Source organism: Helianthus annuus, chromosome 9 (genome assembly GCF_002127325.2).
Source record: "Helianthus annuus cultivar XRQ/B chromosome 9, HanXRQr2.0-SUNRISE, whole genome shotgun sequence".
Classification (NCBI taxonomy): domain Eukaryota; kingdom Viridiplantae; phylum Streptophyta; class Magnoliopsida; order Asterales; family Asteraceae; genus Helianthus; species Helianthus annuus.
Window position 1 is genome coordinate 128,058,516 of NC_035441.2, and position 22,746 is coordinate 128,081,261.

The window sequence follows — 22,746 nt, forward strand, 5'->3', positions numbered from 1 at the left end:
CTTTAAACCTACATGGTCTACTTGGTTCGGGTATCTTGAAATAGGTAAAACGAGAAATTGAGGAAGTTTTATCTTTGGTCAATAGGTATTTATCAAAGAAGACAAGCTTCGTTGGTCTAGATAAAGGTGTCACAGAATACAACCGTGCACTAATCGAATCAGACAACGACCAGAAGAAGTCACAATTAAAATAGAAGAAAACAACCCTCACAAAACAACAGGGTCTGCAAATTCAGAATTCATAATACTTCCTTCAAAGATGAATGGATTTCAAAACATGCACATTCAATATAACAAAGCTAGATGACATGCATGGTTGCCTTGTTGAATGTCCAACAAAAAAATGTTACCTATATCAGTTTGGCAACTAGAATATAATCTTTGGAATCCTGAAGAATCAGGTCCGAATTCGAGTACTCCCAACTATTAAGGGTTTGTGATCAAAAACGGCTTGAACGTCGATAGAACTCCAAGCCCCTCAATCACATTCAAGATAAAAAATATCATTTGGGCTCCTGAAAATCGAATAAATTAGTAAGCCATATTATTTTCTAAGATAATTCATCTTCCTATGCAACATTTTTCAAGAGAAAATCACGAACCAGGAAGAAATGCCGCATTTTGTCTCTTTAAGGACCATGACAATCTACAAATTTAGATATAAGTTAAACTCAATTTGAGGTAGTTGTGCTGCTTGATGTTAGAAATAACTAACTAAAAGGTAAATTTCTAAACTCTTGTTAAATGTGTTTAATTGTTTAAAGATTATAGTAATTATTTTTGGTATAAAGATTCTACGAAACATATTTGCTACTTTTTTGGAGCTCAACCCGACTCTTTTCTTTCCCTGACTTACAAATGACCTATTTTGACCAAAACCCATTTTTACCCTAGATAATTAAACAGATGAGTACTAACAGTGCTCTGCCGCATGTTGGACCAATTGCGCTAGCAATCGCCTGCAAAGTCATGGCAAGACCATTCGCTGCACCTCTTTGGTGTTGATCCTGTTATCCATGTACATTTGTATAAAATATAATAGTTAGTATACGTACACTAGCACAGTAAAAAAAATAGAAAAGAACTAGAGAAACAAATAATATTACCACAACTTTATTTTGCAGCATGACTGTCGCAGTTATGATAGAGATCTGGTTAAAATGAGAAACTAAGTTATGGTGATAAGAAATAAAATAATGGTCGTAACACCAAGAAACATTTGAATTCTATGGTTGTTTATGTTAACATCCATATACATACTAAAAGTAAACCTTTATTTTTATAATAGTATGTGGAAACCCACGACTACAATTGGCAAAATAAGGGTGGATCTGGTTAGTAGTGCTGCAAACGAACGGAACGAACACGAACAAGACCTTGTTCGTGTTTGTTTGTTAAGAAATATATGTGTTCGTGAATCGAACGAGATTTTATGTCTGTGTTTGTTTGGTAAGGAAATGAACTTGTTTGTGTTCGTTTGTGTTTGTTTGTTAATTTTAGGCAACGAACAAAAACGAACATTGACGAACACAAATGAGCACAAACTAATGTTCATGAACACAGATGGAAACAAACGAACACAAACAATCGTTCATGATGAATAAAATATATAATACACTGACACTTAATAGATATTTAATTTGTCGGAATTTTGAATTATTTAAATAAATATAAAAACTAAAAACACTAATGAACTATCGAACACAAAAGAACATGTTACTGAACGTTCACGACTGAACACGGCCTCTGTTCATGTTTGTTCTTTTAACTAAAAGAACGAAATTTCTTATTCGTGTCTGTTTGTTTAATAATTGAACGAACACAAACGAACTTTCCGCCGAACGTTCGCCGAACGTTTGATTTGTTTACAGCCCTACTGGTTAGGTAACCGGTCAATGCAGTCGATCTTCATATAAAAACTTACTGATAAAACATTCTTCACGATGGATGCTAAATTTAATGTAAAGGTGAGCATAAAGCCAGTTAACAATGCTATGTATGGATAAGTTGTGAGTAGAGGTATAGACAAAACCTACACAAGAGATATCTGGTTAGCATATATGTAAGGCAATCGTATTATCTAATACTTATTTCCTCTATAGTTTTGTACCTTTGTCTCTGAAAGTCAGACAAACTACTTCTACTTTGAAATTGATATAAATATATTTGTTTCGAATAACTATAATCACATCAAGAAGTATGATAATTATCATATTCTAAGAAGAATTTGTGATACACAGAAGAAGAATAAAGGATTATAGTCAGACTTTCATAGTCAAATGGAAGGTAATTATAATTAAGAGAAAAGGAAATAGCAGTAGAGAAATAATGATGGTAAAGGAAGATTGTTTACTCCTGAGATGCGAGCTATCATGATAGGCCCAAATATCCTCTCTGCAATTGGAAAAAATGTTGTCTGGGAAAGGAGAAGGCATGCTCCTGAAACAATCACCAGTTTGGTGAGAACCCGTTTTGACCCTAACCAACTTGATACTTTCTAAAAATGACCCATTTTGATCTATTACATGGCCTATCCATTTTGCCAAGCTTATGGAAAATGTAAATTGTAAGGTTTATCAAATAAAACTTTTGACAAAAATGATCTCATAATATATTTGCAGAAACAAACTTTTTTGCAGTCAGAGATGAATAACTAATCTTAGTGCTTAAAGGTTTGAGGAACATGAGCAATTTAGCTTAACATTTTGTCAAATAATCAAATGTTGAAAATAATTTGGATATATGGAATATCCAACTATAGAAGAGAGGTGTTAAAAATCATAAATAATCTCACCTGTGATAGATAAGACCATGCCAACATCGTCAGTAGTATAGTTAAGTCCCCCCAAACTCTTCGGGCTCTCGGCCCATAATGAAAAAATCTGTGAATGATAAAATTCAACATTGTTTTAGAAGTTATTATTTGTAAAATGTACTTGACTATTTATCACCAACTTGACAATATAGTTTATGGTGTAGGGTTTAGTGCATCTAGAATGGACCATGTACTTTGAAAGAATGATAGAAATTGTCCACGTTTTGTTTGCAACAGTAAAATGTAACTATTGACTAGATTTTGAAATCTACCTCAGTGTAAGCCATGTCATGAAGAGAGAAAACACAATAGACAATGATAGAAGACATTAATGGCCAGTTCTTGAGGAGGCTTAATAAAGTAGAATCTTTCTCCTCGGCAATCGACGCATCCGAAGTAGACCCCAACTCATTATTTTTGTGAATGTGTAATGTTTCCTGCAGTTTTGATTTGTTGTAGATTTCATGCTAAAATATGAAATCAAGCAATATATATATATATATATATATATATATATATATATAGGTAAAGAGTACTGTACAATATTGCTTATCGTACATTAGGTACGCTTCAATCTCAGCCGTCAGATCATCTTCCCGCATTTTAAAATCGCATGTTGTTTTTTTATAACAATTTCGCATGTGATAATTTTTGATGAATTCACATGTTGTTTTTTTGTACCAATTTCGCATGTGATAATTTTTGATGAATTCGCATGTTTTTTGTATCAATTTCGCATGTGATAATTTTTGATGAATTCGCAAGTTTTTTGTACCAATTTCGCATGTGGTAATTTTGATGAAATCGCATGTTAAAAAACCAACATGCGAAATTGTTACAAAAAAACAACATGCGATTTTCAATGCGGGAAGATGATCTGACGGCTGAGATTGTAGCGTACGTAATGTACGATAAGCGCATTTGTACGTTAACCAGCCCCTATATATATATATATATATATATATATATATATATATATATATATATATATATATATATATATATAGGGTTAGGTTAACGTACAAATGCCCATATAGGGTTAGGTTATATATATATATATATATATATATATATATATAGGGTTAGGTTAACGTACAAATGCCCATATCGTACATTACGTACGATACAATCTCAACCGTCCGATCATCTTCCCGCATTGAATTCGCATGTTTTTTTATAACAATTTCACATGTTGGTTTTTTAACATGCGATTTTATCAAAATTATCACATGCGAAATTGTTACAAAAACCAACATGCTATTTCATCAAAATTATCACATGCGAAATTGAATTACCACATGCGAAATTGTTACAAAAAAGCAACCTGCTGTTTCATCAAAATTATCACATGCGAAATTGAATTACCACATGCGAAATTGTTAAAAAAAACAACCTTCTATTTCATCAAAATTATCACATGCGAAATTGAATTACCACATGCGAAATTGTTACAAAAAAACACCTGCTATTTCATCAAAATTATCACATGCGAAATTATTACAAAAAAAAAACAACATGCGATTTTCATTGCGGGAAGATGATCTGACGGCTGAGATTGTAACGTACGTAATGTACGATAAGGAAATTTGTACAGCACCCTTTACCTATATATATATATATATATATATATTGTATTTTGTGTTTCTTTTGTAAGTGTGGTTTGAAAAGTGTGAGGTGCTCCGAGGCGTTAGGCTAGAGTTTCACATATGCTCTACATACAACCAAATGTTGCATGTCTATTTCTTTTAGATATTAGCCTTATTATAATCAAGTAAACAATTCATAACCTCTTTATCGTTTGTGCTCAGAATGGTGGGGCACATATACGTACTTGACACTAAGTATATGCCCTCTATTGAAGTATACGCTCATGTTATATGTTTACACCCATGATCAAGTATGCGCTTGTTATAAGTGTGCACTTACGTTTCAAGTATACGTTATTTTTTAAGTACAATCCATGCTAAAGCGTGAACTTGAAGTTCATGATCGGAATGAAAGTACGCACAAAGTTAGTTCATGTACACGTGTTGAATACCCTTAAGAATGTGAACTTTTGATCAGGTTCACGAGCCTAGTCAGAGGTTGAGTGGTTTTTAAAGACAAGTACGGTATACAAGGTGAGTTCTAGACGCCCTATTTCACCATTTTGAGTTGATACACATGCTACTTTAAACGATTAGAACTCTCTAAAATGACTGTAGCTATTACGTGCTATATATTGACTGGCTACTAATTGACATGCGGTGCTTAATAAAAGTTTAAAGGTTAAATGAATGATGTATGATCCGATAATCAAGGAAGACGTATTCATGTTACTACCTGTGAGTGCGACTAAGTAGCAGGCATAGAGCCTTATACATGTCCAAGATTATTTGGCTAGTGTCGAGTAGTTGACGATGAGGTTTGCTTCACGACTATGTGTTTTTTTTTTTTTTTTGATGATTTAATGTTGATGTGTATATTAATTATTAAGAATGTTTATTAATGGTGGATGATAATTTTTTTACTTAAAATGATAAATCCTTGTTTTCAACCTAAACTAGGACTCACTAAGTAGCTTCATTTTAAGCGTATATATTATGGGGTATTGATGTTTGATAGAAAGTCTACGGCATGGATTCTGATCTCCCCTACTCTTCAAACTAGCATCTTATCAAGCTTAGATGACCTTTTATATTTAATTTATAAGGTTTGTTGACTTGGTGTAATTGATGTTTTGACAATTTCGTTGTTATTTGATGATTACAATCGGTCTAAGAACTATCTTTAATGCAATGATGCAACTATTGGGTTTCCTTGTTTTGGGGCCTTATATCTTGGTTCAGGGGACATGTTAAACTTTAGTATCCTAAGAAAATGTTTCTTTAGATAAAAAAATATTACTATTGAATCAATATTATGTTAAGATTCCTATTAATGGAAATATGAAGGAAATTTTAATTGCATAAAACTATACCGGAAGCCAAGTTACACCAATGGTCACAACAAATGTGAAAATAGAGATGCAAAGGCAAGGCAATAAGTATGGAAACCTGCATCACAAGTCATGGTTGAAATCTTTGCATAAATAAACCAAATAATATTTGCATCTAATATCATGACTACCTCCCAAATAGAGAATCAGAAGATACTAGGCTTGGAAATTTCTCTGCAGGCTGAATATCAAATTAAAACAAGTTATAATACACATTAGAAGGAGATGTGGAGTACATGCAAGACAAACTAGACTAAGATACCAAAATATGATTGTGTCTAAAGTTAAAGTTTACACAAAGAAATTATGTAACTAACTCTTTATGAACAATTATAATGTTTCGTTAAAAAGTGAAAGGCTTAAGTATATGTAGTCTTCAAGAGAGATGCAACTTATGTTAGATTCTCACAACATATCTCTGTGAGTTTGATTATGTTATTAGTATAAGCTTTAGTTTTATTTATTATCCCCAAGTTGATTTCGTGATACCAACGCATAGACTAACACTACTTTTAGAAAGTGATTCCCATAAATATTGAGATAACATCTTAGAGAATAATTGCCTCACTATACTATATATACTAATTGCCTCACAAATTGGTATATATACATATACATATACATTTATATATATATATATACATATACATATATCTATATATACATATATATATATATGTATATATATATAGGGGAAGGTTCATTTGAGAAGAAATTTAACGTGAGAATAAAAAGAAGAAAAGGGCATAATGGTAAAACATTAAATAGTTTATAACTCCCCAATTAATTTTGTTATCTCTCATTAATAAAGCAAAAATATTTTTATTTTATTTTATTTTATTTTATTCTACACATTTCAAAATTTATCATACATATATCTTACACTTACCGAAATTTACCTACGCATATCTAAATTTATCATACACATTTACGAATTTATCCTACACATACAAAAATTATCCTACACATGTCGAAAATTGTCTTTCACCCTAAATTATTTTATCTTGAAAGACTATATTTAAAAGTGAGTTACAAATTTAATTAGGTAGTTAATTAATTACAATTAGAAATTTACTTATATGTCCTTATTAATAACATTAAATGGACGTATTAAATGAAGTAAAATGGAGCATTTCTATTGGTTTAAAAGTTATTCTTTTTATTCTTACAAATTTTTTCTTCTTATTTGAACCTTCCACTATATATATGTAGATGCGTTGTAAGAACCACCTCCAGTTGGTAAGAACCGTGAGAACATTTTGATCCAGGGCGAGTTGGACCAAAATTTTTTTTCATAAATGTAGATGCGTGTATTATAAACACGTTTGTAAAAAAAAAATTCAAAAAAAAAAGTCGTGTGTGTAGTTTTGAGCACCACAAGTTTGTGTTTACGGGTACCGTATTGTGTTTACGGGTACCGTAAAATTTAAATAAAATTTACGGTACCCATAAACACAAACTTGTGGTACTCAAAACTACACACACGACATTTTTTTTTGAATTTTTTTTTACAAATGTGTTTACAATACACGCATCTACGTTTATGAAAAAAAAAATTTGGTCCACCTCGCCCCGTACGGTGTAGTTCTCACGGTTCTTACAATTGGAGGTGGTTTTCATTTTAGCGGTCCTATATATATATATATATATAGGGTGAGGTTCTTGAGTGAACACTAGTGTATTTGTGAAATGAGTGAACAAATCCTAGCCATTGATTTATATCATCAAATCATAAAATACACTAGTGTATTTTCATCATCAAATCCTGGTCATTGATTTACACTTGTGTATACACTTGTGTATTGATAATCAAGGGTTAGGATTAGTTCACTAATGTTCACAATCAAGGAGTTTGTTCACTAATGAACCTAACGCTATATATATACACACATACATATACATATACAATTTTGAAAAGGCTATGTATAGTTGTTGCATATCAAGATACAAATGAGTATAGAAACCTGTGCAAGGAAGCCTCCCAATGCCGGACCAATGACCAATCCTATCCCCCATGATGTACTAGTCTGAAAGAAATTATGTGAGACACAAATGGATTATAATAAGTAGTATGAACTTTGATGATTCATTTCTTACAGTTGACAATCCTAAACCTTGATATTCTTTAGGGAAAAGTTCACATGCATATGCCTTTGTAGTTCCTAGTACCCCGTTAAAAAAGCCAAGAAGAAACCTTGTAATGATAGCCATCCAATAATTGACACTGAAACCAAAAATTGTGTTGAAAATAACCCTGAAGAACATAAAAAAATACAGACTTTATTAGAGAATGTGATTTATACTAATTTCATGATACACAATGACAAAATAATAATTGCTCAAGTAGGTACGTACACTGATAAAGTGCCTAGAATAATAACTGGTTTCCGACCATATCGATCTGCTATCATTCCCCAAAGGACAGATGAAAATGTTCGTCCAATCATATATGCGGACCCTTCATAAGATTAAGAAATGTATCAGATATAGACAATTATGAACTATTTACCTATAAATTGGACGATTCAGTATACATTTGATCTCAAATACAAAGTTCGCTGAAAAGAAAACACATTAAGTGGAACAAATGGGTCAAGAAGTCCAAAAGTATTTACACAACATATATATAATGTTTAAAATGTTGCAGAGATGAGATTTTGGATTTTATCTTAGGCGACTGGCTTAACGAAAGTATAATGTTAGATTGTGATTGGTTCAACATGAGTATAAAGAAACTAATTATAAAAACCAATTCACAATAGAATTTCTAACCTGAATACATTTGACTACACATACCTAATAACCTATATACACATGCATATGAACGATAGTTTAAAGATTAATTGTCACCGACCATGACGACCAATTAACTACCACATGTGACATTTAGATAACTACTTTGTCCAGGACATAACTTGACTCGATCTAGACTTTTCGATGACATGTTATTTACATAATAATTGTTACAAGTAAATTATAAAGAATTATTGTTTTACTAAACTTAATACTTCCCCTTAAATTAAGCATTGTTTATGTTTTGATCTTTCACACTTTATGTAACATTTCTAGTTTTTACAGTGACAGCATCATGTACTTATTTGAAGGTTAGCAAAGAGAATCGTTTTGAAGTCATTATATATGTGAAACATTATCAAATCAATTAGTATTCGTTTTTATTCATTTAATCATTTCATACATTCAATATAATGCAACATTTGCAACATATATAACATCATTTGTAAATACTTGTATTCCAATCATTTTGGACATGCGTTTATACATATCACATAAGTACTAAACCTATAACATTCTAATTATGACATTAAGGCGATTATAGAGATAAACTAGTGCGATTAACCCACGCTTCACGTGCGAGAATTCAGTCGAGGTCGATTTAGTTTGTTATGGTACGGAAACTCGTTACAACAACCCATTTATATTGATTTATTGAAATAACTAAAAGGTAGACGACAAAACTTTTTTATGATAATATATAAGTATTAAAACAAACAAAATTTTGTTGTAAATTGTTGTATTCTTTAATATGTAAGTAATCAATTATTTAGAGTATATATTTTGTATATCAGAATATTAATCATTTGTAAGCTAAAAATATCCACATGACATAAAATTCTTATACGTATGCATGTATGCTCTTTGCACAAATAAAAGTGACTCTCAAAAACACCAAACTCTACTCTACTGGCACGGTCAACCTGTTTTTAGCAATAATAAAAGACACGTGGCAGTGCATGATTGAATTGTGACACAACAACATGTGAATTTAATTACTATTGCTAACAACTTGGTCTATTATATATATAAGAATATCAAATAATCTAATTTATAATAAAAAAAAATTCTCTATAATGTCATACCGCAATCTCTCCTTAATTTATTTAAAAATATTAATATATAATATTAAATTAATATTTGATATCTAATTCTAAACCATCCAAATCGATTAAATGAAAGAATTTAAATTAATATGCAAAGTGGATGAAATGCTTGAAATCAATTGGAAATCAAAAATTGATAACAAATATTATCATGTTATACAACAACAATAATAATAATAATAACATAAATATATGAACTAATGTTACTACTAATATATCATGTTATGCTATAGCATAATATAATACTTAATTATGTAATAAGTTTTTATTATAATAAATATTAACAAATATTAGAGATATTGTTTACCTTTTTATTGTTCAACTAGGATAAAATCTTGTGTATTACATAACTTAAATTAGTAAAATTTTGGTTTCATGTTTGTAATTCTAAATATGTGTGATTATAAAAGGCAAAATCAGAAAATGAGAATCACAACTCTTAAATTTAGAAAATAGAAGCAAAACAATGGTCAATTAAAATGTTATCATAAAAGTTAAAATAATGAAAACGTGTGAGGTTGGTGAAAACAAAATAAGGAATGTATTAAATGTACCATTGAAAAGGAAATCGGATAACTTTAAAACATGTGAGGATCAGCATGTAAGTTAACTATGGATATATTTTAAGTGAAAAACAAAAACTAAGGTTGCATAAAATTGTGTCATGTGTCTCCTAAGAATTTTATATATTAGGTATAGAGATAAAGATAGAGATAGAGAAGAAATAGAGATAAAGACAAACATAAATAAAGAGATAAAGGTAGAGAGAAAGATTATATAAAGATTTAATGTATATTATTATATTGTAGACATTAAAATTTAATATTTTTAAAATTTACACACATCAAATCTCTATATTAATAAATCAAAATAGAGCACATTAAGAAAGTTTTCATATTACATATATACTATTGTTAGATATTTTAATACAAATTCAAATAAATTTAAATTAGTAAAGTAAAAAAATAATGTTGACAAATTTTGATATTTGATATATCTTAACTATAAAATACTGTTGATAATTTTTGATATTTGATATTTCTTGATTATATGTTGTTTAATTAATAATTATTATATTAATTTATGAAAAGGCATGTTTATGGATATAAATAATTTTTAAAACCTAATGTCATCCTTGTATAACCTTATATCATTAAACATTATGTGAATTATTTTTAGATTTATAAATCTAAATTTTAGTTGTTATTATAGGCTTTTTAACGTGGTATGTTATTTCAATTAAATCACATATATATAAAAATATTAAAGTTATGTATTTTATTAGGCTAGATGGTATGGGGAGCGTCCCCCACGCGTCCAGGTCCGGCGACGAAACACACACCGTGCCGCCCCACCCCCTTCCCCGTCCTCGTCCTGAGCGTCGACTACTAGACGTTTGAGACGGAGCATAAGAGGACAAAAATTCCTAATTTCCATTGATTTGTTAAATGGAAATAGAGAAAAAAAGAAGCTTATTGCTGTTGACGTTTGATTTCGAAGAGAGAGAGAAGCACAGTTAGTGGCGCCTGTTTAAATTTTTAGGGGTTTTGGCTCGAGTAAGTTGGAGAAGATGAAGATGAGATAGAGATAGAACGGCTGATGTCTGTTTAGGGTTTGGTGGTTTTGTCTCGTAGCAACAAAGAAAAAGTCATAAAACTCAATTTAATAAAATTCTTGAAGTCCGAATAGTTGTTAAATTTGCAAATTGAATTAATTAATTTCTTTGAAACTTAAAATGAAAGATTTAAAAAATAAAAAAAGTGGAAGATTTAAAAAATAAAAAAAATAAAGTGGTGGGGTAAGATCATCCTCCCATTTCCATTGATTTTATAAGATGGACCATCCTCAAGAGGATGGTAATGTGACGCCTAGATGACGGATCATCCTCCAATAGGAAAGGACCATCCCTGTAGCCTAATACACTAATCACATAACTTATTAAAAGAATAACAAACTCCCATCCCTAACCTCAAAATTTCGCCCCCACCCTCCACTTTGTCTTAGTTATGATTTGTTTTTATTATATTAAATATATCACAATCACATTTTAAACCCAATTCCTAACTATAAATCATGGTTGTAAAACAAGGTTTCCAAAGCCGAGTACTCTCCGAGTAGTCGCTACAAGGCAGGCTGCAGAGGCGACTTTCTTTGACTCCGCCTAATTACTAGGAGTCGGTCAAAAGCGGTCAATCTCAGCCAGAATTGGATCTAGTAGGTCAACTCGGGCCTAGTTTGACTTAAATAATAATATAACATAATTTCTATGCCTATCATATTAAATAATGAATATCATTTTCACGTAATTTGTTATAAATACTAGTAAATTTGTGTTATTTGACATATATTTAATCTCCAAAAAGTAATTTCTTTATAATTTAACATGTCCGAGTACTCCCCGAGTACTCTCCGCGTAGACCGGGTACTCTCAACTCCCCGGTCGACCGACTAGGGAGCGCCTAGCGACTTTTGCAACCATGCTATAAATACAACCTTTTTCTTTACACTTTGAAAATAAAATTTACTTTCAAACACCAGCCCTAACCTAAATTGCCCCCACTTCTCTCTCTTGTTTACTATTTTTGAATCCTAAGAAATTCTAGCAAGTGTTACTGATGACGGGGTAGTCTAAGACCAAATAAAATAAAATGACATTAATACATGAATGCTTAAAAGGTAAAAAGGTTCAAAGCTTCAAAATCTGGGGAGCTGAAATAAAGCAACTCGGAAACAGTAAGAAGTCACATCTCTTGGTTGCTTCACCAACTCACCAGCCGCAAAAGCAACGCAGGTCCACAGAGCACACTCTTTTATCCGCGGGGCAAAAGGCTTCAACCCTCAAAGGGTAAGTCCCTCACTGCAAACATGGTCACTAGTCAAATGCATTCCTCATTGAGAGATGCCTTCTCCTATAAATTCAACACTTCATTTACTAAGCAAACATTCCTGGCCAGCCCCGATTCCTAAGATCTCTGGTCATTCACATCGAGTACTTGCTTCATGCAAGACACTCCCTTTCACATCCAACACACACATTCCTTTTGCTAGTTCATCCGAATCTGAACACATTTCAGAGGAGGATCTTTAGCAAACAACAAAAATAAACTAGTGAACCTCTCTCCACGTCGTGCAAACGTGGGGGAACCCCACGACCTGCGTTAGGCAAAGTTGAACCCTTCAACCCTTTTACCTAAGCAGCCCAACTACTACCCTTGGTCTATTATTTGTTGCATCAACAAGTTGGCGCCCACCATGGGGCCACGCCACTATTTTTCTTCAAAAAGACCTAGTAGCGTAGCTCCATTACCTTAAACTTACCATGTCAGAAAGTGGATCCCCGGGAGAAGTGAACCAGGTTCCAAACACTTCAACCCCAGGCACTAGCCAGACTCATGTGGCTATACCAACTTCTTTTTCGACTCCGGGGAGCACTCCCGAGTTTCTCACTTTCAACACTCCAACTCCATCCAGATCCGGGGTCCCTTCCCCCAATGTTGGTGTCTCTAGCACCCCCTCACGTGTTGAACTTACCCCTGAAGGGGTCGCTAACAACTTCCTTGAGTTGAGGTCTCTCCTCAACCAATATGTGAGTAGGGAAAGAGACAAGGGTGTGAGGATTCGTTTGGATTATGATGAGCCAGAACCAACACTATCTCCTGAACCTCCTATCCCTCCTTTTACATCCAGGGATGAGGCTGGTCCAAGTCATCCTCCTCTGAACCCTAACCCTTATTTATCCGCAAGGCCAAATCCTACATCATATCCTCTCTTCTCATCCCAACCAGCCACAAATGGTGCTCCTTTGGGCCATGAGCTGACCCTTGATCAACTCCTACAGTCCCCAGTAACAAGCATTCCGCCCTCAACAACAACCTCATGGGAACTGGCTTTATCTGTGCTCCGTTTGGCATGAAGTGCCGTTATGAGTACCCCCTTGGGAATTAACTGCTCAGTTGCACCCGGAAGCCTTGAAGGCTTCAACCTAATGCCCAAGATGATGACTCAGATAATGGCCAGCTTCCCATGGCAGCACTTCATTAATCAAGTGTTGGCCACTCAAGGGAACAACAATAATAACAACAATGTGGGTGCAAGGGTTGAAGAAGATTTGGCCAAGCCTTATAAACCAAGTAACCTCTCATGCTTTTCACAGCAGATAGCCGATTATGATTTCCAAACAAAGATCAAAATGCCGGCCCACATCAGAATATATAATGGGACTGAAGATCCCGAAGACCATCTTCAGATCTTTACCGGTGCCGCAAGAATCGAGAAATGGTCAAATGCTGAATGTTGTTTGATGTTCATGCAAACCCTTGTCGGATCAGCCAGAATCTGGTTCAATGACTTGCCTGCTCGAAGCGTTCGAAGCTTCGATGATCTAAGCAAAGGGTTCCTAGCCAATTTCTCTCAACAGAGGCGGTATGTTAAAGACGCAATAGTGATCTTTCAGATCAAACAAAGAGATGATGAAAGCCTTCGAGAGCTCATAGAAACGTACAAAAAGGAAGGTCTAACTTATGTGGGGGCAGACGAAAAAATGAGAGTGGCTAGTTTTATGAATGCCATCACATCCAAATATCTCACAAGAGATTTCAACAAATCCCTGCCCAAGACCTTGGAAGAAGCTCTCGAAAGGGCTGAAGCCCACATCCGGGGAGAGGAGGCAGTAGACATTAAAGAGCAAAGGAAAAGAGGATCCAACTGGCGAGGCAATAGCCCGGCTAGAAAGAGAGGAAACTTTAACTCTTATGACAGACGCCAAAAGGGTTCAGACCATCGAAGGTCTGAAGGTCAGAACCCTTCCAACAGGGAAAAAGGCATGAGTTTCACACCCCTCACCAAGACTCCTCAGGAAATCCTCGCAACCGAAGAAGTCAAACAAAACTTTTGGCCTCCTAGGCCTCTCCCCAAAAGCAGAAAGAATGAGAACTCCACACAATACTGTGAATTCCATGAAGAAAAGGGTCACCACACCAATGATTGCTTCCAGCTTAAGAAAAGGATTGAAGAAGCTGTTAAGTCCGGAGATATTGCTCATTTGGTGAAAGGAGTAAGGGACAAAATGGCTGAAGGAAAGGGCATGGAAGTCAATATGGTGGATTTTGATGGAAGGGTTCCACACAAGAGACAACGGTTGGAAGCTTGGGAGCTTCAGTGTGTTTGCTTTCCCCCAATAGAGAAAGACCCTCTTTCAAACCCTCTTGTGTTGGAAGCAACTGTGGGAACGTTACAAACAAGCAGGGCATACATATACACTGGGGCAGCCACTGAAATCATGTTTGAGAAGTTCTTCAACCGCTTGAGCAATGAAGAACGTTCAAGGCTTCAACCCTCTGGAACCCCCATAAAAGGTATTGCCGATATACCCCTTAAGCGTTTAGGGCAACTGACACTTAATATTCGTTTCAGCGAAGGTCAGAAGGAAAGAATCCAACCACTCACCTTTGTGGTTATCAACATACCTTCAAACTATGATGTGATCATTGGAAGGCCAGGGCAGTGTGCATTCTACATGGTCGTGTTTGTTGGCCATGGCACAGTCAAATTTCCCACCGAGAGGGGGATAGCAACCCTTCAACCTTCTCAAGAGGCCTACCTGGTTGAGGGTGAAAGTTCTAAAAGTGAAGAAGACAAGCAAAGGTTGATCATAAATCCTAAGTACCCTGAGCAGAGAATAAGGGTCAATCCAAGCCTTTCACAAGAAACCCTCTCGTATCTTGAAAAGTTGCTAACACATTACAACGATGTCTTCGCTTGGTGTCCAGAAGATATGACAGGGATCCCTCAGAACATTACTGAACATGAGTTAAGAATACCACCGGATGTCAAGCCTGTGGTCCAAAAGAAAAGAAGTCTAGCACCTGAGAGAAGCCTGGCTGCTTGCCAAGAAGTTGAAAAGCTTGTGTCAGCTGGCATTCTCCGAGAAGTCAAGTACCAATCATGGGTTGCAAACCCGGTTATGGTCAAAAAGCCAGACAACTCTTGGAGGATGTGCATAGATTTCAAGGATCTTAACAAGGCTTGCCCCAAGGATTGCTATCCACTGCCGGAAATTGATCTCAAGGTTGACTCCCTCACCGGTTACCCTTTCAAGTGTTTTCTTGATGCTTACAAAGAGTATCATCGAATACTCATGAAAGAAGAAGATGAAGAAAAGACAGCGTTCCACACTGATAAAGGAATCTTTTGTTACCCAAAGATGCCTTTTGGCCTCAAAAACGCTGGAGCAACCTACCAACGTCTAGTGGACAAAGCCTTTGCAAGCCAAATTGGTAAAAACATGGAGGCATATGTCGATGACTTGGTGATCAAAAGCAAGACGGAGTATCAAATGCTCGATGACATTCAAGAAACTTTCAAGAACCTCAGAAAGGTTAACATGAAGCTCAACCCTGAAAAATGTTCATTTGGGTTTGAGGAAGGTAAGTTCTTGGGTCATATTGTTGGGAAACAAAGCATCAAGGCTAACCCAAACAAGGTGAAAGCTGTTCTTGAAACCAAACCACCAAAAACCAAGAAGGAGGTTGAAAGCTTAAATGGGAAGCTTGCAGCCTTGAAGTGTTTTACCTCAAAGTTAGCAGAAAGGTCTCTCCCCTTTTTCAAAACGCTCAAGGGTTGCACTGATAAGAAAGACTTCAAATGGACTGAAGAGGCTGAAGAAGCCTTTAACCAAATGAAGCAACACCTAGCTTCTCTACCTGACATGGCAGCCCCGGAAACGGGAGAACTGATCTCAGTCTACCTCTCAGTTGCTGAAGAAGCAATAAGCGCGATCCTCACCATTGACAGAGATAAGACCCAGGTACCCGTTTATTTCTTCAGCAAAACTCTAAAATTGGCTGAAACCAAATATCCTCCTTTGGAAAAAATGGCCCTAGCCCTAGTTCAAACAGCTAGAAGGCTTCGAAGGTATTTCCAAGCACACCCTATACAAGTGGTCACCGACCAACCTATTAGAAGTGTGCTTGAAAAACCAGAAAACTCGGGACGATTAGCCAAATGGGCAGTGGAACTAGGTGAACATAACATCACCTATGTCCCAAGAAAAGCCATCAAAGCCCAAGTCTTGGCTGATTTCATTATAGAAGTCCCTAAGCAAACCATCACTGAAGTAAACACAACCGCTACTGAACCCTCAAACCTTGAAGCCAGGAAGCTTTTTACCGATGGGGCTTCAAGCGTTGAAGGGTCAGGGGCTGGGCTTATTCTGATCAACCCAGAAGGGTTAGAATTCACATATGCTCTTCGCTTTGACTTTCAGACAACCAAAAACGAAGCCGAATACGAAGCACTGGTAGCTGGCTTAAGATTGGCTAAAGAAATGAAGGTCCAAAAGCTTGAAGTGTTCACATATTCGTTGCTGGTATCAAGCCAAGTGAATGATAGCTACATTGCAAAAGAGCCCAACATGAAAAGATACAAAGAAAAATCCAAAGAATTGATGAACACCTTCCAAATGTGTACAATCAAACAGATTCCAAGGTCTCAAAATAAGAAGGCTGATGCTCTACGCAAACTGGCCTCTCTTACCTTCGCTCACCTCACTAAAAAGGTGTTGGTAGAGGTGCTAAAAGCTCCGTCAATTGATGAGTTGGAAGTTCAAGATGTAGTCACTGATGAAGATCCAAATTGGATGACTCCAATTAAGAAGTTCCTTAAAAATGGTGAACTTCCTAATGACCAAACAGAGGCCGAAAGGGTTAAGATCAAGGCAAGGCAGTACATTCTACAAGGTGAGACCCTATACAAAAAGGGTTACCTCGCACCCTTGCTAAGATGTGTTGGTCCTGAACAAAGTCAGTATTTGGTCAAAGAGGTCCATGAAGGAATATGCGGAGCTCATTTTGGAGCTAGATCGGTGGTTGCCAAACTTATGAACCTCGGATACTTTTGGCCCTCAATGCACCGAGATACCACTGAGCAGCTAAGGAAGTTTGATGCCTGCCAGATTCATGCACCTGTCCCAAAAAGTCCCAAACATGATCTTGTCCCAATAACCTCAGCATGGCCATTCCATAAATGGGGCATGGATATTGTCGGTCCATTCCCCCCAAGCAAAGGTGGAGTAAAATTTTTGTTGGTGGCCATAGACTATTTTACCAAGTGGCCTGAGGTTAAACCACTTGCAAAGATCACAGGCAAGCAAATCACTGAATTCATTTGGGAAAGCATCATTTGCCGTTATGGATTGCCGGGAGTCCTTGTCACTGACAATGGAAAGCAGTTTGTTGAGAAGCCTTTCAGCGTTTGGTGCAAAGAATACATGATCAATCAAGTTTTCAGCTCAGTAGCTTACCCGCAATCAAATGGTCAAGTGGAGAGAACAAATCGAAGCATAGTGGAAGGTATCAAAGCCAGATTGGGAAGATATGAAAGCAACTGGCTTGAAGAATTGCCAAGTGTTCTATGGGCCATAAGAAAAACCGAAAAAACAAGCCACAAAAGAACACCCTATAGCTTGGTATTTGGGTCTGAAGCTGTAATCCCAGCTGAAATAGGAGTTGTAACACAACGAATTGTCAACATGGATCCCGAATTGAACAAAAAAGAGACCATGTTGAACTTACAACTCCTAGAGGAAGCACGAGACCAAGCTACAATTCAAGAGGCCAAGTACAAGCAACGAATGGAAGCCTATTACAACAAGAGAGTCAAAAGTGAACGTTTCAAGCCAGGAGAACTGGTACTCAGAAACAATGAAGCTAGTAAAAAAGAAAACCAAGGAAAGCTTGGTCCAAAATGGGAAGGCCCGTACACCATCCTGGAAACACATAAGGGTGGATCTTACAAGCTAGCAGACTCAGAGGGTAAAAGGCTTCCAAGGCATTGGAATGGAAAAACCTTGAAGAGGTTCCATGTCTAAACATGAAAGATTGGTTTGTATTTCAAAAGTTGCACTTCAAGAATGGCACTAAGAAAACCTTTTGTAAAAACAAGTATTTCTTGAATGAATGAAGTTGTTTTATCAATTTTGTCTTTCTATCCTAAGATCAGGTTGAGAACCTAGCAAAAAACTCCATGGCAGGGGCCATGTAAGGGGATGAGCTCCCAGGCTACATCGCTCAATAGGTTCAAAGGTTAAATGGACCTATATAGGGGTGAGTTCCTAAATCAATACAACTCCATGAGACTTATTATCAAAAACAAAATGGTCTCAAAGAGAGGTTTGAACAGCCTACACCAAATGTTCCTTAAGCCTTAGAAAAACAACCAACAAACGGGCTTGCGAAATCAAATGAAAATAGGAAAATGATGAGTAGGATAGGTGCTATGTCTTCTTGTTAAAAATACCAAGGCTAAGTGACTGCAGCACTGAACCCTTTAAGGTATAAAAAACATAAAGACAACGCAAACTTGATAAAGACAAAGCTAAAAGAAAAGCAGAAAATAACTTAAGGAACAATGCAACAACTTGAGCAAAGGATACAAACCAAGCAAAGTCACAAACCCAAGAAGCCTTGAAGGCTTCAAGCTACACACATGGCAACCCAAGAAGCATTGAAGGCTTAAACCTACATACGAGATTGGCAAAAAGCTTAAAGGCTTAAAGCCAACCAAGCTGCCTTAACAAAATAAGCACAAGTATAAAAACACAACAAAAAGAAAATAGTCAAACATAGTATCATAGCAAAGAAAGCCTTGAAAGACTTTCAAACATCCAAACACAAGTTAAAAACAAGTCCTAGTGACTTGTAAGTTCAGAAATTGTTCAAACGGCCATACAGACCTAAAACACAACCACATAACAGGAACCTTAAGGGTTCCTGCAAAACCTAATATTGTTTGAAGTTACGATTACAAACCACAAATTGTTTTAAAAGGATGCTAAGAAAGCTACGAATATCATGCATCAGCAGAGGGCTTAGAGGCACCCTGCAAAACCTTCTCATTGAGACCATCAGGCTTTAGTTCCTTCAAGATAGAGAGGGGCTTACCACAGCAAAAAGCAACTTGGCTCACATATGGGTATGTTAGCCTTTCCATCTGCTCTACGAACCCTTGAAGACATCGGAAGCCTCGGGACGGTACAAAAGAGATTTTTCCAAAGGATGGCCAGACTCATGAAGCTTATAACTTGCAAGAAGACCTTGATGTTTACCGAGATTGAGCAGTTTAGTGTAAACTTCACCCAGAGCAGAAGTGAACTCTTTAGAGTGAAGAAGATAGGTCACAACTTGATGAAAACCCTGCTCAATAAGCCACTGGTTATCCCCAGTGGCCTGGGCAACCAAAGCCTTTAGCCATCTTTTTCCTCATCAAAAGCCCTTTGTTGAACAACTAAGGCCTCCCTGTCAGATTTTAGCTTCAATCTATCGGCTTCAAAACTCTTTTTGAGATCACTCATCTCAATTTCATGTCTTCTTGTCAGCTCACCCTCCTTCTTAACCCAAGCCAGCTCCTTTTCAGAAAAAACCATCAATCTCCTTCTTCATGGCGGCAATCGAAGCTTTCATATTTTCCTTCTTCTTAGAGGCCTCCACATACTCCTGCATGCCCTTAGCAAAGAGGGTAACACCTTCAGCCAACAGGGCCGAAAGGTTGCAGGAACTCAGCATCATCCTAGAAATAAGATGATCAGCCTCCATCTCAGATATAGCGCTTCAAACACCGGGAGGAGTGAAATGAGCTAAGGCCTCAGCGCAAACAGTCGGGTCTTTGAAACTATCACCAACCTTAACCCCCCTCAATTAGGCACATAAACCTCCTGACCCTCTGAACCTTCGAAGCTCTCAACGCTTTTGACTGATGAACCTTGAATAACAGGAGTACTACCTTTCTTAATTAACTTCTTCTTTTTGCTCGAAACAATTAACTCCTTCTCCTTACCTTTGCTGACATCCATAGCTTGATCCGCTGACACTTCAATATCATCACTAACATCGATAGGCTCCGAACCAGAAGGCTGATCAACACCTTTCAGATGGCGTTGTGAACGACGAGTGGAACCCTTGGAAGCAGTAGCCTTGGTAAAACCTCTGACATTGGGGACATTTACATACCCGGAACCCTCGAACCTATAATCAGAACCCCTAACAACCGCATTCTCACCAGGGGTAGCAACAACATCATCAAAACCAACGTCGGAGGTATCATCACTTTTGATAAAGTCAAGAACAGACATAACTGCAACACAAATATAAAAACACATAAGCAAACAAAGAAATAGGAACAAAAGAGCAAGAGAAGAACAAAAGCATACCCTTCCCATCTCTAATAAGCACCGGATCCCGATTGGCCTTTTCCCACACTTTACTAAGACCCAATAACACCAACAAATGCTCAGGGAAGGGGCGAAGCCTCGAAGGGCACTCCCTGAGAGTTTCTAAAAAACGAGTGTTTATGTCAAAAGCAGAAGGCTCTGGTTCGTTCAAAACGGCATCTGGGTGTCTCCAAACAAGTTTAAAAGGAACAATCTCTTCTGACACCCAAAAAAGCTGGTCCTTCCAGACCCCAAGTGTAGAAACCATGGACGAAACCAAGCAGGTATCAACTTGAGTGGTCTCGAAGGTAAACCAATCACCATTCTTAGCAAGCCGAAAGAAACGACGGAAGGACAACAAGGACGGATCATACCCGGAGGCCCGACACAAAATTTCAAAATGCAAAACCCTAGCCATGCCAAGGGGATGAATCTGACCAAATGAAACTCGATAATATTCCAGAATATTCAAAACGAAGTTTGAAAACGGGTAACAAAGATTGGAAAACTCAAAATGTTGACAATATAAAGCAATTGAAACAGGAGGACATTCATTGATAGATTCATCACAAGCCGGTGCAACCGGTTTAAATTTTGTTCCTACCCCCCACTCCATACAAAATAAATCAACCTTCTCCTGAGTCATTCGAGAAAATGACTTTGCCAAATCCTTACGAGCACCCATGATATGCGAAAATTAAACAGAAAATTAAACAGAGGAAACTACCCTGTTTTTGAAAAAAGGAAAACTTGAGAAAAAGAAAGCGAATGATGTTTCTTGTGTTAAAGCATATGTAAATTAAGGAGATAAGAATTAATATGACTAGGCAAATGAATTAAAAACCGCCGCCAGACAAACTGCCACAAGTCATGTCAACTGTCTTATCAAATTCAAAATTCAAAAAACCCCAAAACCGTTTCCAACCCTTCAAGCTTCGAACCCTTGAAGCCTTTAAGCAGAAAAATACATGTACAAAAGTCAGAAGTCTTTGAGCTCATCCCACAAAAACATCTGACTTGGGGGACTGATGACGGGGGTAGCCCAAGACCAAATAAAATGACATTAATACATGAATGCTTAAAAGGTAAAAAGATTCAAAGATACAAAACCTGGGGAGCTGAAATAAAGCATCTCGGAAACAGTAAGAAGTCACATCTCTGGGTTGCTTCACCAACTCACCAGCCGCAAAAGTAACGCAGATCCACAGAGCACACTCTTTTATCGGCGGGGCAAAAGGCTTCAACCCCCGAAAGGGTAAGTCCCTCACTGCAAGCATGGCCACTAGTCAAATGCATTCCTCATTGAGAGATGCCTTCTCCTATAAATTCAACACTTCATTTACTAAGCAAACATTCCTGGCCAGCCCTGATTCCTAAGATCTCTGGTCATTCACATCGAGTACTTGCTTCATGCAAGACACTCCCTTTCACATCCAACACACACATTCCTTTTGCTAGTTCATCCGATCTGAACACATTTCAGAGGAGGATCTTTAGCAAACAACAAAAATAAACTAGTGAACCTCTCTCCACGTCTTGCAAACGTGAGGGAACCCCACGACCTGCGTTAGGCAAAGTTGAACCCTTCAACCCTTTTGCCTAAGCAGCCCAGCTACTACCCTTGTTCTATTATTTGTTTCATCAACAGTTACAATACTCATTCTTCATTTATGATTTGTTCTTTTGCACAATTCGTCACTTTTATTCGTTGTTCTTTCACTTTTAATTCTTTAACTCATTATTTATCATTCTTGTAGATATATTGTAACAATAGTATCATTAAAACACATAAACTAGTCAAAGGATCCCGTTTTTCTATGGCAGCTAAGCACGTTGCATTCAGTGAATCCTT

At 36.5% G+C, this 22,746-nt stretch overlaps 1 protein-coding gene across 1 annotated transcript in view; it reads right to left on the reverse strand.

The window, feature by feature from the left end:
• Window positions 1-426: 426 nt before the first annotated feature.
• LOC110878604 (protein ZINC INDUCED FACILITATOR-LIKE 1) overlaps window positions 427-22,746 on the reverse strand; it is a 71,247-nt gene continuing 48,927 nt past the window's right edge. Inside the window, exons 5-17 of the mRNA XM_035977029.1 lie at window positions 8,148-8,250; window positions 7,890-8,046; window positions 7,757-7,819; window positions 5,924-5,973; window positions 5,775-5,850; window positions 3,088-3,252; window positions 2,795-2,882; window positions 2,354-2,439; window positions 1,925-2,032; window positions 1,107-1,151; window positions 919-1,007; window positions 603-646; window positions 427-515 (exon numbers count right to left, since the gene is read on the reverse strand). Of these exons, the coding sequence (XP_035832922.1) occupies window positions 427-515; window positions 603-646; window positions 919-1,007; window positions 1,107-1,151; window positions 1,925-2,032; window positions 2,354-2,439; window positions 2,795-2,882; window positions 3,088-3,252; window positions 5,775-5,850; window positions 5,924-5,973; window positions 7,757-7,819; window positions 7,890-8,046; window positions 8,148-8,250 (1,163 nt within the window). The remainder of the gene's footprint in view (window positions 516-602; window positions 647-918; window positions 1,008-1,106; window positions 1,152-1,924; window positions 2,033-2,353; window positions 2,440-2,794; window positions 2,883-3,087; window positions 3,253-5,774; window positions 5,851-5,923; window positions 5,974-7,756; window positions 7,820-7,889; window positions 8,047-8,147; window positions 8,251-22,746) is intronic.